Here is a 17,491-nt window from a genome sequence, read left to right on the forward strand (position 1 = left end):
TTAGAGCTGTGGCCTGCTGCTGAGTTAGACACTTCGTGAGCACTTTGGTTTTTCCGTCCCTCCTTACTATGAAAATAACAAGTGATTACGAATTTAAATACTGTAGTACAGAAGCTCACCATTACAAGTGAGCTTCACCCCCCACCCCAGACACCCAAACTCGCACTTCTTGCTTTTTCGGTGCTAAGTTTCCATAGACAAACATAGGAATGTGTAACCTTTTTTTAAAGAAAGGTCAGTGGTAGCACATTAAACCCATCTCTATCTTGCTTTTATCACTCCACGCGATTTCTTAGAGAACTTTCCATGTTGGTTTACACAGATATACACAATTATTTGCCCCAGTGTTTGCTAGGTAATATGTTTGTGCTGTTATTTATAAATTTGTCGTATTAGGCATTTGCTATTGAGTTTCTGCTGTGGCAGATGATGCTGGCTCTCTCACACCACCTTTTTTCTCCCCTCATCCTTCTTTTTTGTTGAAATAATGCATAGTAAGTATTTTTTTTTTTTTGCAAGGGAGTAAAATAATAGCATTCACCTTACTATGACTGAGGTATTTTTAGTACTTTGTGAAGTACTAAATTTTGTGATTTAGTATTCCGTGATGTTAAATAGCATTGAAAAAAAAATTATAGATTTGTTTTAGTCTCTTTTATGCTAAAGGCTTTCCTTGCATGTGCGGTGGTTTGTTGCTGTCCCTTCAGATTTCAGAATGAGGCACTGGAAGACAGACGAGCTGTCATGGGTATGTGGAGTGGGGATGCCTGTCCACTGACAGTGGGGAACAGGCCAGCCTTCATGCTGCCGCCCAGTGGTGGAGTTACTAGTATTTCTGGGGCCTTTCCCCACACAGCGAGATCCTCCAGTGTCCCCTCGGGGAGTGACCCAGACCACAGGTGTGATTGCAGCAGGGCAGGGGACAGTGGTGGATGGCCCAGGCCTCAGAGTGCTGATGGTCACTGGTTCCTCCCATGCTCCGCGACCCTCAGCCCAGCCTTCTGTGAGCTGGGTTTTCCCGAGCCCGATGCCTCTTGGGTGAGGTCTTTGAGGACTCAATCCTCTGCCTCCCGTGGGATGGGTGGGATGGTGTGGTCAGCAATAGACAGCGCAGTGTTTTCTGCCACCTGAACCCCAGCTGTGGCACCCACGGCATCCGGGAGTACACAGCATCAAGTGGCCACTGGCACGGAGGTGGCAGCTTTCTCTCGTCTTCTGTCTACTAACAATTTTCTGCTTCTTTTCTGTCTTTAAATTTTTTTTTTTATTTTCCCCTTTATATTGTCTGCTCTCTGATGTTCTTGCCATGTTTATTGGTGGTGGTTTTGTTTTTTCCCCGAATCTCTAACTTCCTTTACTGTCATTTTAGCAGGGCCTCTGGAAGGAAGAGAGATAAAAATGCACAGTCAGTTCATCTCTTAAAATGGGAACCTTGGAAAGCAGTGTAAACGGCAGCATGGTACCCTTCCTCTCATTGTTCCTTCAGAATGGATGCTGGGCAGGAAAGCAGGCGGCCCCTCTGTTCTGGTCATGGAAAGATAAGTGAAAGTTCTGTTCTAACAGAATTAGGATTTCAGTCCTTCCTTCTGGAATCTTAACATAGGTCCCAACCGTGAAGACTGTCGAACAAGTCTCAGTTCAGAATGCTGCACTGTCTGTGCCATCCCCTTGTCCGTCGTCTTACAGGTTTTATTATGATGTGTTTCAGTAGCTGATTTTCTAAATGCATGCCTGTCACTCATTGCTTACTTTTTTAGCAGATGTGTTTCTCTGGGGGTACCCATGGGACACCTGTGTTACATACCAAACTCCTCCCCGTCTTCTCTATGGCTAACCAGACCCTGTCCCAAAGGAGTGTGAGAGTTAGGGCTTCTTGCCAACATGGCATCGTCCGGAACCTTCTGGAAAGCTTTGCCTTCCCAGCCCACTTGGGGAACTCTAGCTTTAGGGCATCCTTATCTCAGGATGAATGGGCAGAAAGATAACAGGAAATATTAAATTATTTTAACATATTAAATATCTGACTAAGAAGTAAAATATTTATTTGAAACTTTCAGGATCACTTTCTTAGAGTGTAATTGCTAGTGTTCCATGCCATTTGGATGAGTGAAGTTCTTATTTATTTGACATCCATTAAGTATTTGAGTATCTTCAATTGCAAGTAGCAGAAATTTACCTTTCACTAGTTTAGGAGATTGATTGGTTTCTGTCTCTGGAAAGGATTTTGGGTTAGGCTGGCCTCAAGATCCCCTGGATCCGGAGATTCAAATGATGTCATCTGCACATGGCTCTTGTCTGTCTTATGCTGTCTTTTCTGTGCGTCAACCGTGATGCTTACTCTACATGGGTAAAGACATGGCTACAGGCAACTGCAGGCATATTAGCTTCATTTAGCATCTCGTCCCTGTCCCTGTGTCAGTTCAAAGAAGGACCAGGAACATGAAATGCCTTTGATTAGAATATTGGAGCTGTGGCTTCTCTTCTGACCTTTGTCCCTGCACTGCCACATCCAACTGAGTGAAACACTTAAAGAGGTCATCTGTGTCTTCCAGGAATTAAGTGGATCTCTGGAAAGTTTTGTGATTCATTTGAATTTGTGGGAATGCTTCCCAAGTGCAGGCACCAGTGCCTGGTGCTGGCTGAAGCCCTGGAATGGGCCAAGTCACCCAGACAGGAGACTCCAGGGAGTGGCAGGAACTGTGCCCAACTAGAGGATACATCCCCACAGCTACTCAGCACCAGATGAGTGATGCCAGGCCAGGTGCCAGGTCTTCTCATTTTTAAAAGAAGCCAGAAATCCAATTTTGTATGTAAATGTTCTCAAGTCTGAAAAGACTGGTAATTAATTCAAGCATTTTCTAAATCACTGTCTTGGCCAAAGCACACATCATTTGTGATCTCTTCTCAAACTCATTTTTTAAAGTACAAAGAGAGAATAAGAGTGCTGGGATACTTTGTTCAAGGCCAGAGGGTGGTGACTTATGACCAGGGCTCAGTCATAAGTCTCCTGACTCCCTGAGCCTGGGGCCCTTTTGAATGGACCATGTTGTAAGCTGTTGTTTTCATTGGCAATGTCTTTTTTTTTGAATTTTTTTTTAAAGCCAGTATTACCTCTGTACTAGATGATAAATTTTTGGCCTGAACTCAATAATGTCAGAGTCTCTATGGTTCATGAAAGGTAGAATTTTAACATGACTACATTCTTTTGGATGAAGTTGGCAATGGGCCAGCAGGCAAGGATGTCCATCAGAGCCTGATTGAGCTTGCAGATATCAAGTTGACAGATGGGAGAGTTTGTGTCTATGTTATAAATTAAAGTAATATTTTAAGCAAAAGTTTAAATATTTCTGATGACATTTTAATTTTAGTCAGGTAGCCACTAATCAAAAGATTGACTTAATGCTTCCTGTTCAACTGAAAAATCCACCGAAGTGAATTAATTTAGGCTTTTGGGTTTATGGACCCCGGAAAGGCTGACCTTTGTGCTTTTATTCTCATTCCTACTCAGCTTTGTTATCAGAACAACTTTATTTCGCTTGTCAAAAAAAAGCATTTATTTTCTAGATATTGGAAGGTAGCTCAGATTTCAGAAGAAAGTTTTAATTAAAATATATTGGATCTTTGATTTTGGTCTTATCTGCAGATACAAAGACATCAACTTGTAGAAAATGGTCTTGGAAAATGAATATTGACTGGTCGTGGTGGCTCATGCCTGTAATCCCAGCTCTTTGGGAGGCCAAAGTGGGCAGATCACCTGAGATCAGGAGTTCGAGACCAACCTGGCCAACATGGTGACATCCTGTCTCTACTAAAAATACAAAAATTAGCCACATGTGGTGGCACACACCTGTAGTCTCAGCTGCTTGGGAGGCTGGGATAGGAGAATCACTTGAACCTGGGAGGCGGATATTGCAATGAGCTAAGATTGCACGACTGTACTCCAGCCTGGGCAACAGAGTAAGACTTTGTCTCAAAAAAAGAGAGAGAAAATGAATATTTATGAAGCTGCTGTGGAAAATTGACCTCTTGCCTCAAGACAAATAAAAGTACATTTCCCAGACTTTTTCAGCTGCATGTTTTTTCGTACCTCTGTAACTGATTCTGATTTGCCCTGCTTGTCCCTCTGAAACCTCAGAGCTTTCAAATTGCTATTTGATTTGCAGGGTAAATTGTAATGAGAGCCACAGCATTCCCAGTGTGGGTTACATGCCTGAATCATATTAGGACTTCATTTTGTTTTTAAGTTCTTAATTGTTTCAACCTATATTCAGTAAGATTATAAAAAGTATTTCCAAATGAGAGCTGATGTTCAAGTTGGTGATTTTTCCCCAGTACAAAATTAACAATTGCCCCTGAATATCAGATAGTGAAAATCAGATGGAAAACATCTTAGGTAATCCCTCATCTTCCCTGTTGTAAACTTAGTAGAAAAACGTAAGAGAAAATGCCTTTATGATGGTCTTATTCTAAGTATGTTCTGGTTGCTACCAATATGCATCAAAAATACTAACTGGTGTATAAATAGTGGTAGTTTCTCCATTTTACAAACAAATTGGACACAACTTCTAGGTATTCTGAAGGAGGGCTTATAGGTGTTGCACCTAACATGGGTAATTCTGTGTCAGCCAGGCAGCCTACTGTATTCACACACGTCATTGTAACCCTCGAAGCTGTATTGTCTGCTTCTCAGCTCCCCAGCTAAGCCTCCTGGACTCTCTCCAGAAATAAATTGTGTGCAGACAGCTCTGGAGAAGAGCATGGTGTGGAGGGGATTGTGCAACGTGATGGCCTTTTCTAGGTGACATTATGGAAAATATATTCTTAGCAATGGACCTGAGGTCGTTTTTTTATACCTTTGTGGAGAACCAGTGAAAGTTCTGATCGCATCTGCAGGACCCTTCTGTTTTCCGGACAGGGACATAACAAGTCGGAACATCCAGCTGTGAGTCACTTCAAGAGCTCTGGAATACTCTCAGCTCTTATCTCCTAATAGTCCTAATTTTAGTTTTCTGTTCATTCACTTCTTAAAACGAATGAACCTCAGGGCAAAAAGTGTTCAAAGTTGTTTGTTTGGTTGAAGGAATCCTTGTGTGCTTTATCAGCCGCAGAGTCACAAAGGAATTTTGTTTTTTTAGGATGAGACCAGTAAGTGGAAAGTATCTATTTTCACATACTGATAGGAAGGGATGTGGGGAAAGAGGGAAGAGATTTTTATCTGTAATGGTGAACTCGTATCACATTTTAGGTCATGAAGCTAGCATCCATTTGTGGAAGTCAGTAGCAATTGCAAAACTTGCACAGTCTAGGGAATCTCCTATGACATGTTTACTCTTTGATTTCCCTATGAAATTAATTAAAGTTAAAATAGTATCCAGTGTAATCATCATATCAACACTTCTTCCTGTTGGGCCCTCATTGATCTTGAACCCTTGGTGCTTATCTTGCTCTGGTTATTGTTATTACTGAATTATGTTTTAAAATAGACCATCATATTTAAGTGGTAGAAATGCTGTTTCGGGGATAAAGTGAGTCCTTTTTTCAGTCTGTGCCTTGAGATTTTTGAGGAGCAGTGCACGGGCCTTTCAAGATAATTCCCACCCCACTCTTGATATCTCCCATCTCCCTCCATGCTCATGCCGCGGTGAAATAGCTTCCCCTCCAGGCCTACACCACCTCCGCCAGCCTTTATACCCCACAGGGGCCCCATAGGAGGGGTGCTTCCTTTTTCATCTCAGTATGTCATAATTTGTAGGGAATTGTCTTCATTATAATCAAAGTGTCTCAGTGTCTCCTCTACATGTGAGAAGCTTTTTTGGTCCCTTTTGCGTATTCTTGGCTGAATGAAAACCAATTGCAAATTATGTATTAGTCTGAGAACATACTGTTTAGGGTGAATATATCTGAATTAATTAAGTGTCATTAATAATGCCTCACAATTTATGAGCATATTATTTACTTGACTTAAAAATCATATAAATTAGTAAGGTTTATTTTCTAAACGTCGCAGTGTGAGATGGCTTTGTGGGGACACCTCTGTATGCCTTAATTTCAGAACTGTTACCAGCTGGACCAGCTGGGTCTCACTCATTTATTCCTCGTCCAGTAGCTATTTAGTATTCCCATTTTTGCAGCCTAATTGCAACCTCTCTTTTCCTTCCAGTATGAATTCAGTCTTAATCTGCAGGAGTGATACTCATTGCAGTCAGCCGATCTCACACAAAAAACAAACGTGTGTTTTGCAGTGTTGGAGGGAACTTGCATGTGATGTAAATTTCAATGCCTTTCTCAGGAGAGGTGTCAAGCTACCTTTTCTGAGTTGAACTATAGAATAATTGAAAAGGAAACGCCCACATAAATGTTAGTGTTTTGTGTTAATTATATTTTTCATGAAGGAAACTCAGACAATTGGCTTTAATAAATAATGCCTTAGAAATAGATTTTACATCCTTCAAGGATACTGTATGATTCATTAAGATTTAATGGAGCTTCGAGGAGTATTTATTTTCCCTTTTTTAAAATGACAAGAAGTGTTAGAGAGATGGTAACTTTCCAGTCACACAGTTCTTTCCAGATTTATATTGTGCTGTTGAAACCACAGCTGGTATCATCGTAGTAGCCCGTGGTACTTACTCAGTTAAGTGTGCATTTCATCATCTCTCCTAAACATGTACTTAATTACTGTTTTTTTGAAAATAAGGAATCTTTTAGAAGTTGTTTTAACGCAATGAAGACTGAAATTTCAGGCAGACGTCTTAAGAAGTTGCTGGGTGAAATTGCTGGGAATCTTATCTCACAGGCAGTTAGGAATTTGAAAGAATCTTGGGCTCAGCCAGTCCAGCTCACTAAATTTTATGTTCAGGGTAACTCCTGTGAGTTATGTTAACAGAAGAAGGTTTAAGATTAGGCTGAGTTCCAGGTACAGCTCTTCTGTATAATGGCTTGGAACTTCTCTAATCTCACTAAGCATTAATTTCTTTATCTGTAAAATGGGCATGATAATAGCCCCTTCTCCCTTTGGTTGTAAAGGTCAGATAAGATGCTGTGTCTGGAGCGCCTCACATGGGTCTTGGCACATGTGCACTAGCATGAACCATAAGGTTAATGCCAAGTATGGCAGCGAGTTAGGGCAAAGCTGAGCCAAGACTGAGGAGCTCTCTCCGGCCTCCTGCCTCCCACGGCTACATGCCATCTCCCTCTCTGCCCTTGCCCTTGTCCCCACTTTTGAGTCATGATATAATCAGGGACATTTTGGTCCTCTGCACTAGCCCTCTCCACCCCCGTTGACCCGGTTTCTATTGATGTGGGCAACAAAGCTGCTTTATTTTATGTCATCTGTGGAGCCCCAGTGTGGGTAGCTTTGATGCCCAACGGCCGGGCAGCAAGGCACTGCGGACCCACACCTGCAGTTTGGGGGTACCTGGCACGGCATAAACAGGAACAAGTAGTCCCTCCCAGGACGCCCGGGGCCCCAGCCTCCAGCCGCTCTGTGTGGGGTGGGGCATTTCTAATACACTTGTTTTACAGGCCTGTGAGTGTGACTGGCAGCACAAAGAGAGAACTGTCCTGTGTTTGTCAAAGGGGGTTGACAGCCATTAAATACTTCACAAGTATAAGATGATATTGCGCTTTTGCTGTGAGAATTTTATGGAATATTTGCAACCTGAAGGAACCTTAAACGAGGCCTGTATGTGATAGTGCTTTCACTTTGTTCAGCTAACCTAAGAAAATTTTAATAAATTTAAAAAACCACTTTCATCTTCATGAATTAAAACCGGTTTGGATTTCACAATGTATGCTTATTCCTAAAAGGGTGTATGATTCTTTCCTTCAGAATAGCAATGGTTAACAGAAATCTTTTGGTTTCCTTTATGAATATTATGTAACATATATAGATAGAACTCTGTGTGTGTGTGTGTGTGTGTGTGTGTTCCCAATATAAGTATCTCAGAAAACTGTCCATTCCTATTTTAAAAAATACTGATAAAAAGACAGGTGGGTTGGTTCATGCCTATAATTCCAACACTTGAGAGGCTGAGGCAAGAGGATCCCTTGAGCCCAGGAATTTGAGACCAGCCCAGGGAACACAGCAAGACCTTGTTAGCAGATAAATTTTCTTAAATTAGCTATGCATGGTGGTGTGCACCTATAGTGCTTTCAGAGGACTGAGGCAAGAGGATCGCTTGAGCCTGGGAGTTCAAGACTGCAGTTGGCCATGATCATGCCACTGCACTCCAGCTTAAAAAAAAAAAAAAAAGTGATCATAAATGTAAAATGATGATGATAAATCATTGTTTTGCTATCAATTTTAGGGTAGGTAATATAGAATGGTTGAGCTAGGTAGAATGCCAAACTATAATTCAAAATTTTCTAAAACTGAAGACTTTGAAACCCAAGAATCTTTATTTTGAAATCTGAAAGTTCACAGCCTAGAACCCTATATAAAATATTGACGTTAACAAATGGATTAACCAGCCTTGTTCAGGCTGAGAGTTCATTGTCATTACCTGCATTTGCACCAGAATTTGAACTAGAGACAAGCAATATTTTATCTTGGGTAATAGGAAAGTAACAGGCTAAAGGAGAGAGTTTTTCAGGAAGTTAAACAGCTTTTCGGTTGTTAAGCAGCTCTACAAGTAATCCATTTTGGTAAAACTAACGAATGACCGCTGAGCCTCATATACAACAAAATAAAACGTGCCGCAGAAAAAATAATATAGGGGCTCCTAGGTATACTACTGAAAGAATAGCTTACCAGTTAAAAACTCTTTTAAGTAGTAGATCCTCTTTTTTTGAAGTAATTGTTCACAGGTCATTAAATCTAGCTACCATCTGACCAAGAAGTTTTTTTGGGGGGAATCTGGAGGGGAAATAAAGCCAAAAGCAATGTGACGCATGTGTGAATGAAAGATAAAGTATCCATGAAGTAGCTATCAGAGCTGACCCAGTATCCTGCCCCACTACTCAGTTATGAAGGTGTAAGTGCTGCTCTACCAGGACATACTGCGGTCTGCAAAATGAGAGGTTAGACTATACAATCTCCGAAATTCTTTTAATTTCAGCATCTTATGATAACACGTAAATGAAGTTGTTAAGTGTAACTATCTTTGATTTTTCTTCTTGTCTCATTTCTTGTCTTGTTTGATAATTAGGACCAGACATTCTCTACCTCTTGGGGTAGTCTGGTTTTGGAAGATGGGGACTAGCTAAGAGTTTGTGTTTCCCTGCCGTTTAAATGACACAGTAGTCATAACTCTCCATTCCTCAAGGGCCACGTAGGGCAGCACTCCTTCCAAGAAGCCCTTTATGCGCACCTGTGGCTGCGGGCTCCTGCTCTGTGCTCCTGTGGCACTTGTCTGGATTCAGCCTTTCTTCTCTGCTGCTTGGCATTTTACCATGTGTGAAGGTCCTCCCCTGTCGGCTACTGTGGAAAACTCCTTATGGTCAGGGATCTTGTTTTGCGCTGACTTTCCATCTCCAAGTATCATCCTGGAACTCCTTTCCCCTTTATGTCACACTCAGCCAGCAAACACCTCCATCCTGAAGGACCCCTGTCATCCTCTGTCTCTGCACCTGCACCCTGGGGTCGGGTTGAGCGCTGCCAGAATGAGGAATGTCACTCCACAAGTTTGCTTGCTTCCTGTATGTGAACCATCAGAAACTGTAGATGGCTCTCAGCTCTGCCCAGAAGCCCAGCCTCCTGTCTCTCTTTAAACTTGTCCATCCACATTCTGCAGTCCCCTTTTTTAGCTCTCTGTGTTCTCTTTAACCTTTGAAGTCCTCAACCTGCCTCTCCCTCTCAGCAGGTAGTTAGCCATGGACCTACTTCGCAGAGAAAATGGGAGCCAGTGGATGGGAGCCCCTGTCTTCCCTCAGTCAGTTCTACCTTTTCCCAGTGACACCTGTCTCCTTTTTCTCCTGTGAATAGGAAAGTCACCACCATCCCCAGAGCCTGTTCTTCCTGTGCTTGGATCCCCTTCCCTCCCACCTTCTCAAGAAGTGCTCAGGAATATCCCTTCTCGCTCAGGTCCTCCCTCTGTCCCTCATCCCTCTTCATCTTGCTCCTCTCCTTCCCTTCCAGGCTCCTTAGAAACCAGCCATGTGCAGTGCTGGCATTTCCTTACCTCATCTTAGCTTAGTCTGGGTTCCATTGCTACGCTTCACCAAAACATCTCTGCCAAGGTTGCCAAGAACCTCCCGTGCTGCTCAATCCAGCTGACAGTTCCTAGTTCCTACCTTCTGAAAAGCTTCATGTTCATCCCATAGCATGTTTGAACCCCTTTTTCCCTGCACTCCCATTGGGTGGCCCTGTGCTTTTTCACTTCCTGCCTCCATAGCAGTTTTCCCCTTTCTCATCCTCTCCTCCAGGCTGTGAAATGCTCCTGTTCTTGAAGACTGCTTCTCTGCCCTCCTCCCCATCACTCTGTCCCCTCCCCAGGTTACCTCGTTCACTCTTCTGGGGAGCTAATGTCTGATGCATGGATACACACGTTTTTATCTCCTGCCCCTGCTGTTCCTGGGAACCTTGGACCCACCTGTCCACAGCCGACCTGACACTGACGCTTAGATATCCCAAGAGCACATGAAATGTAGCAAGCTCAAAACTGAACTCTTCTCTTAAAAAGCACTGCGCCAGTCAGTGGACTCGCCAGCTCCTCTGTCATGCATGCAGCACTCCCTCCATCTTCTCTGCATTTCTAGTCTGTCATCAAGCCCCACAGATTTCACCACTTCAGCATGCTGGACTGCTTCCTTCGCCTCTGCTGCCTCCTCCTCCCTCTGCTGAGCTGCTCTCCTCTGTCTTGTACAATTCTACAGTAGCCGCTTCCTGGTGTTCCTGGCCCTGCTATTCATCCCTCTCATGCCACCTGCCTTATCTATTTCTGCACTGTTTTCTCATTAACAGTGCCACCTCCAATCCAGGGCCCGCCTTCTTCCTGGAAGCTCCCTCCACCTGCCCTCACCTTTCTCCGAGAGCCATTGCTGCCCAGGGAAGCCTCGCATGCCTCCCACACATGGCCCAGGCCTTTTCCATGCTTGCTCATGGCCTGATGTGCTTCTCCCTCCTGATTCTGTCATTGTTAGAGTTCTACACTTGGTACAGTTCTTCAGTTAATGTGTCTGCCCCTGTGATCCATAAGCCCCAAGAGGACAAAGACTGGTGTCCGAGCTGTGCCCAGCACAGAGTGAACTCTCAAAGGTGTGCTGATGCAAGGACAGGTGAGGAAGGAAAATCAATAAGGAAAATTCTCAGTTTACTCTTTCCACGTTGGCTGAAGTTGTCATATTTTCTCCATAAAACATGTTCCAGAGCAGGCACCGGAAAGCAAAAGGATTCAAAAGTTTCTGGCTTCCTGCTTCCTTTCTAAGAAGATCCTGTCAAGTGATACTGATTTCAGCAGCGTGAAGAGGCATCAAGGCCTTGGAGGATCTCCTGAATACATCACGTGCTTTTAAATAATCAGTGTCCAGTCACACTCTAAGTTGGGTTTTGTTTTCTCTTGTTCCACAAGATATTGAAGTGCTGATTGAGTTGGCATCCAACTTCATTCGCATTGTGTTTATTATTGCAGGACTTGGATTTCCATTATGATTTTCTGTTATTTTTCAAACTTTGATATTCCACGGATAGCATAACGATACATAAATTTTAATTTTTCACGGATATACTCTGGGAATAACTTAGTATCCAAAGGCACTTGAGTAAAGTGAACCGGAGAAGTTACATGACGTTAGAAGCCTGTTTTTGTTCAGTGACTTTGAGAAGCTAGCTGTCAGCTGTCGCTCTCATCCCTCCATTGTGTTCTGCCTTTTCTCTCTGGCTACCAATCCTTTCTTCTCTTTGCATTTGGCCTTCTTTAGTTTACAGCATAATCTATGTGTGCTTTAAATATTCTTAGGTATATATTGCTTTGAATATTCTGTGTCCATGTTTTTTTGGGGTTTTTTTGGTGTTTTTTTGTTGTTGTTGTTTAACAGACATGGCTCCACTCCGTCACCCAGCCTGGGATGCAGTGGTATAATCACAGCTCACTGCAGCCTCGAACTCCTGGGTTCAAGTGATCCTCCAGCCTCAGTGTCCCAAGTAGCTGGAACTACAGGCGCACACCACCTCACCTGGCTAATTTTTGTTAGTTTTTAGAGACAAGGTCTCACTATGCTGCCCTGGCTGGTCTCAAACTCCTGGGTTCAAGCGGTCCTCCTGCATCAGCCTCCCAAGTTGCTGGGATTACAGATGTGAACCACTGTGCTCAACTGTATCTACATTTTTATAACTTGAATCAGTTGTGGAAATTCTGAATCATCATTATCTCTTCAAATATAATCATCTTTTGTTCATCTTCTATTTCTCTATACATTTCTCACAGCTTAAAAATTTGTTACCTGATCATCTTAGTAGCTAAAACCTTGAAAATAGTAATGAGTCGTTGCTATCTCTGTGAGCTCATGTTTGGTTGACCTCCATCTGTGGGAAACCTGGAGGCCTGGCAGGGGGCGCTCTCCTCCCGAGATCATTTGCATTTACTTTCACAGATGATCTCTGGAGGAGATCACTGATGTTGGGACCACTTTGAAAGGCTTCCTTCAAGGATCTCAGGTTAATATTGAAGCCTTTGGTTGAGCTCCCAGCCTTCCTTTGGCCGAGGTAAGTGTTGAAATTGGCATTTGTCCCCAGGGAGTCCCTCTTTTCAGGCGTGCTTAATGGTCCCCACACTCCCTGTGGATTAAACTCACTTTGGGGGAAGAAAGGTGTCTTGGAGATTCCCTCTACCATCTGTGAACACGGCAATGTGATTAAAAAACAAAACAAGACAAAACTCTGCTCTATCAAGCAGCTTATTATTTTGTTGTTTGCTTGTTTTGTTTTTGTAACTGAGAATCCTTCAGCTTACCTACCTTCTATCCTACTGGAAGCATAAATCTTTGACATAGTTTTTATTGCCAGCAACCAGGAACGTCAACATGCAAAAATAATTAACCAAGAGAAAGTTCAGGTTTTTCAAAATCATGTGTGCAGAGCCATCCCTGTCATTCACTGGAACTTGATCTTACCCTTTGTCCTTTGGAAGCACATCTTTGCTTTTGTTCTTGACTCCTGTCCAACATACCTCCTTCTCATGTAGTCCTGGGCCGCCTGTCTTCCTCCTTCCCTGAATGGAGGCTCTTCTTTTGGTAAATTCATGCCCCACCCTAATCTTTAGTTTTAAACGTTCCTGTAAGGGAAGTAAGAGCGCATAGATGAGGGTTCTTCTTGGAGTCCAAAAATATAAATCACGTCCATTAATCCAACATATTTACATGAAAAATTTAAAAGCTTTCTTTCTCAGATAACATTTTCTTTACAGAGGGAAGTTGTCCTGGACATATGATCAAAGGGGCTGTAGGATGAGGTTCTGGAGGGAAAGTAGGGAGAGTGGGTGGGCAGGAAGCAGGCAGAGTGGGTGGGCAAGAAGCAGGGACAGGTGACATGAGGATTGAGTCTCCACTGTTTCTCCCTCACCACTGTCATCCAGGGGCCACCATAGACCCAGCGTCAAACAGACCGAAGAAGTGAGAATGAGGAAGGCAGGAAGAGAGATTATGATGAGAGAGGGAAGGAAGGTGGGTGGGAGGGAAGGGAAATTCCTGTGTCCACCATGTTTTTTTCCCCCAGGTACACATTCAAGTCAAGTCCTCCTCACCTGGGTAGTAATAACCCATGCTATTTATTTTATATTTTTCTAGATCAATGAACTGAGCCATGTTCAAATCCCTGTTATGTTGATGCCAGATGACTTCAAAGCCTATTCAAAAATAAAGGTGGACAATCATCTTTTTAACAAGTAAGTACAAGTACGACCTTTCATAAGACCGGTGTGGCTGCTAGGAGTACAAGTTTTGTGAATTTCTGTAATCATGTAATTTTTCAATGGGTGGGAGTAAAGTTTTGCTGATGAAGTTAATCCTGTGATAAACATAACCATCTGTCATTTTTAGAGAAGCAACAGCAGGCTCTCTGGGATAATATCCTTTGCCATATGGCATATTGTTCTCTATGAATATCTTATATGTTGAAAGTGATATTCTCATTATAATTCAAATTTTTGAAGCTGTAAATTGCTTGGATTTTTGAGCAGTTATGAACCTCTGCTCTTGTATACAGAACTTTGAAAAGGATGATTTATGAACAGCAATGACTACATCATAGAACAATAAAGACTGAAGGTACATTTTCGTAAGGCACAATTAGATACCATGTTGGGCATTGAGAACATTTCTCCTTCATCTGAATGTCATTTTAGACGTCACTATGAAGCACCTATTATATGTTAGGTGGTCCATTGAGAGCTGGAGATGCGATTATATGTAAGGCATCGCCCTGCCCTCAAGGGGCTCACAGTACAAAAACTGACACATACAAATTGCTATAGTTCAGTGTGCAAAGTACAAGGGAGGGGTGTATGCATGTGTATAATTTATATGCATAGCTGGTTCTGTGGGAACACAAAGAGGGAAGCAATTCTGAATGATTAGGGTGAGCCTCAAAGAAATCATTTCCACGTGAGGATCATTAGGAAATTTTTTTTTGAGACAGAATCTTGCTCTGTTGCCTGGGTTGGTGTGCAGTGGCAAAGTTAGAGCTCACTACAGTCTGAAATTCCTGGGCTCAAGCAGTCCTCTCTGAGCCTTCTGAGTAGCTGGGACTACAGATACAGGTTACCATGTCCAGCTGATTTTTTTAAAAAACTTTTTGTAAAGATAGAGATCTCACTATGTTTCCTAGGCTGGTCTCAAACTCCTGGCCTCAAGCAATCCTCCTACCTCAGTCTCCCAAAGTGCTGGGATTACAAATGAACGGTGTAAGAAGATACCATGCCTGGCCAATTTTGAAATTTCTTAGGGGGGCCGTTGCCCTCACGTGAAGCTGATGTGGTAATTTTTCTCGTAATAGTGTTGAGAGGCTGACTTTTTGAGAGAATTTTCTCTGTGCAAATTTAGAAAGTGGCGTTGATAAAAAATAGGCCTTTTGGTGGGTGAGGGAGTGGCCCTGCTTTCCTTGGCAGTAGCTGACAGTGAACCTGGGGGCCACACTGGTGGCTTACTCCGCTGCCCCTTCTCACTCACTCTCCCACCACTGTGCTTTGCCTTCACTGCTCCCCTGCCTGGCCCCTTCCTTCCCCACCTCTTGTTCTTTGAGGAATGGCTGCAGTGTGTGGCCAGGATTTCAAGAGGTCACATAGTCCAAGCATGCCTGTGACAAAGGAGACAGACGTTATCCCTCTGGCCCCTTGTGGCTCCCAAATCTTCTTGTGGGTCGTACGTGGTTCTAGGAAGCACTCCTGTCCCTTTGGTAGACAGGAAACTCCAGACCCTTCTTTGGCTACATATGGAACTCAATGGTGGCAGATGCAAGTCTGGTTGACTCTCTCTGAGCTTTATTCCACACTGTGACTGTTTCAGAGAAAACATGCCGAGCCATTTCAAGTTTAAGGAATACTGCCCGATGGTCTTCCGTAACCTGCGGGAGAGGTTTGGAATTGATGATCAAGATTTCCAGGTGAGTTGCTTTTGTAACATTGGCTTCCAGTAGGAAATGGGTTTTGCCATGCTTTCTGCTCTGTAAATTAGGAAGTAACTATATAATAGTAATTTTCATTTTGTGTAAGAAGTTTTTAATGTTCATTCTGAAGTAAAGTCTTCTCTTGACTGGCGACCTCTATACATATGATTTCGGTATAAAACTCAGTAAGAAAATAAATTATTGTTCTTTGGAAGGAGATTAAGCATGTGAGGGTTTTATAGAATACTCTCATTTCCAGGTAGAAAGGCTCTGCTAGCAGAGCTGCTTACTAATTTCTGCTGTCAGACATGTCAGTAGCCCGTGTGAGTGTGCATGGTTTCTGACTTTGTAGAGGCTACTTAGGACTCTCAGGAATCATCATCTTGCTGTTTGCTGCTTTTCAAGTTGGTCAGACTCTGGCTGCAGCATTTTTGTCAGCAGCCACCCTTTTTGCACTGCAGTGCTGGACTGTGGAGTGACCATAGCACTGTGGTCAGCACCAGGAACCCAACATCCTGGGCGTGCTCTGTGGTGCGTCTTCCTCTTCCTCTTGGTTCCCACCACATAAAAATGTGCACTGCTGCCCTCCTCCATACACGGGCCTGGTTCTTCATTTGAACTTTTAAACATCTATTTTAACTTTTTAAATAACTGTTGGGTCATGATCATTTTTTTTCTAAGAAAGGGCTTGATATTGGTTACCCAAGTTTCATATAGCAAGCCAAATTAAATGCTAAGGATTTTTTTTAAAGCGAAAATCTAAGGAGCAGGTTGTGCATCCCGATCAGAAAATCTGAAATCCCAAAAGCTTCAAAATCCAACATTTTCTGATCATCAACATGATGCCACAAGTGGAGAATTTCACAGTTAAGTGCTCAACACAGTCTTTGTTTCATAGGCACAGTTATTTAAAATATTGTATAAAATTACCTTTAGGTTGTGTGTATAAGATGTATATGAAATAGATAAATTTTGTGTTCCAACTTGGGTCCCATCCCTAAGATATTTCATTATCTATGCAAATATTCTGAAATCTGGAAAAAATCTGAAGTGCAACAGGCTCCAGGCATTTCAGATAAGGGATGCTCAACCTGTACTGACTTAGTAAGTCCCTTGAAATCTAGTAAACACTTTCTCTAATTTGCCCTCAGTTTAAGATCTTAATTTATCCTGTGTTAAGTGACACATTGCCACCCTGGGTGACTACAAATTGAGTACTGACACGACTTTCCCTGTATTTTCCTCTACAGAATAGGGTCCCTGATGCAAACTGAGTTTAGTTAGCATGCTTTCCTAAAGATCTGTGCTCCCACTGCCCTCTCCATACTATTGCCAAAAAGTTCCAGGAATTTCTCACGTGCTCTCTCAGGCATGAGAGGTGCCATGTTTGGAAAAGCCAGTGCTGACTGGGCTGCCAGTGACATTGTCTCACGATGTCCTGGGATTGCGGTTTGCAGGGAGGTCCAGACCCTGAGCTGAGGGTCTGTATATACAGGAGAGCTGAGGGCTGGCTAGTGGGACGGGAAGGTTGTGGTTGCTCATTTGCTATTAAAACTGCATGGGAGCCAATGCTCCTGTTAAAGCATTTCTTTTTTTTTCTCAAGACAAGGTCAGTCTTGCTCTGTCACCCAGGCTGGAGTACAGTACAGGTGCGATCATAATCCACTGCAGCCTCAAACTGCTGGGCTCAAGTGATCCTCCCACCTCAGCCTCCAGAGTAGCTAGGACTACAGGTGTGCACCACCATGCCCAGCTAATTTTTGGGTTTGTTGTTTTTTTTTTGGGGGGGGGGGTGGCGTAGAGATGGAGTCTCACTGAATTACCCAGGCTGGTGTCAAACTCTTGGCCTCAAGCCATCCTCCCAGAGCGTGAGCCAGTGCACCTGGCCTTGGGGCTTAATTTTTAAGAGAATTTAGATCACAATTATGGACTTGAAATTTACTGCTGTAAAAA

At 43.0% G+C, this 17,491-nt stretch overlaps 1 protein-coding gene across 2 annotated transcripts in view; it reads left to right on the forward strand.

Moving 5' to 3' along the window:
• Nucleotides 1–17,491, forward strand: part of PIP4K2A (phosphatidylinositol-5-phosphate 4-kinase type 2 alpha) — a 166,775-nt gene that overhangs the window by 88,076 nt on the left and 61,208 nt on the right. For both annotated transcript variants that reach the window (XM_032243888.1, XM_032243887.1), the window contains exons 2-3: nucleotides 13,723–13,820; nucleotides 15,439–15,535. In XM_032243888.1, coding sequence (XP_032099779.1) covers nucleotides 13,723–13,820; nucleotides 15,439–15,535 — 195 coding nt within the window. The remainder of the gene's footprint in view (nucleotides 1–13,722; nucleotides 13,821–15,438; nucleotides 15,536–17,491) is intronic.

Source organism: Sapajus apella, unplaced genomic scaffold, assembly GCF_009761245.1.
Source record: "Sapajus apella isolate SASKATOON/1434 unplaced genomic scaffold, GSC_monkey_1.0 scaffold53, whole genome shotgun sequence".
NCBI lineage: Eukaryota > Metazoa > Chordata > Mammalia > Primates > Cebidae > Sapajus > Sapajus apella.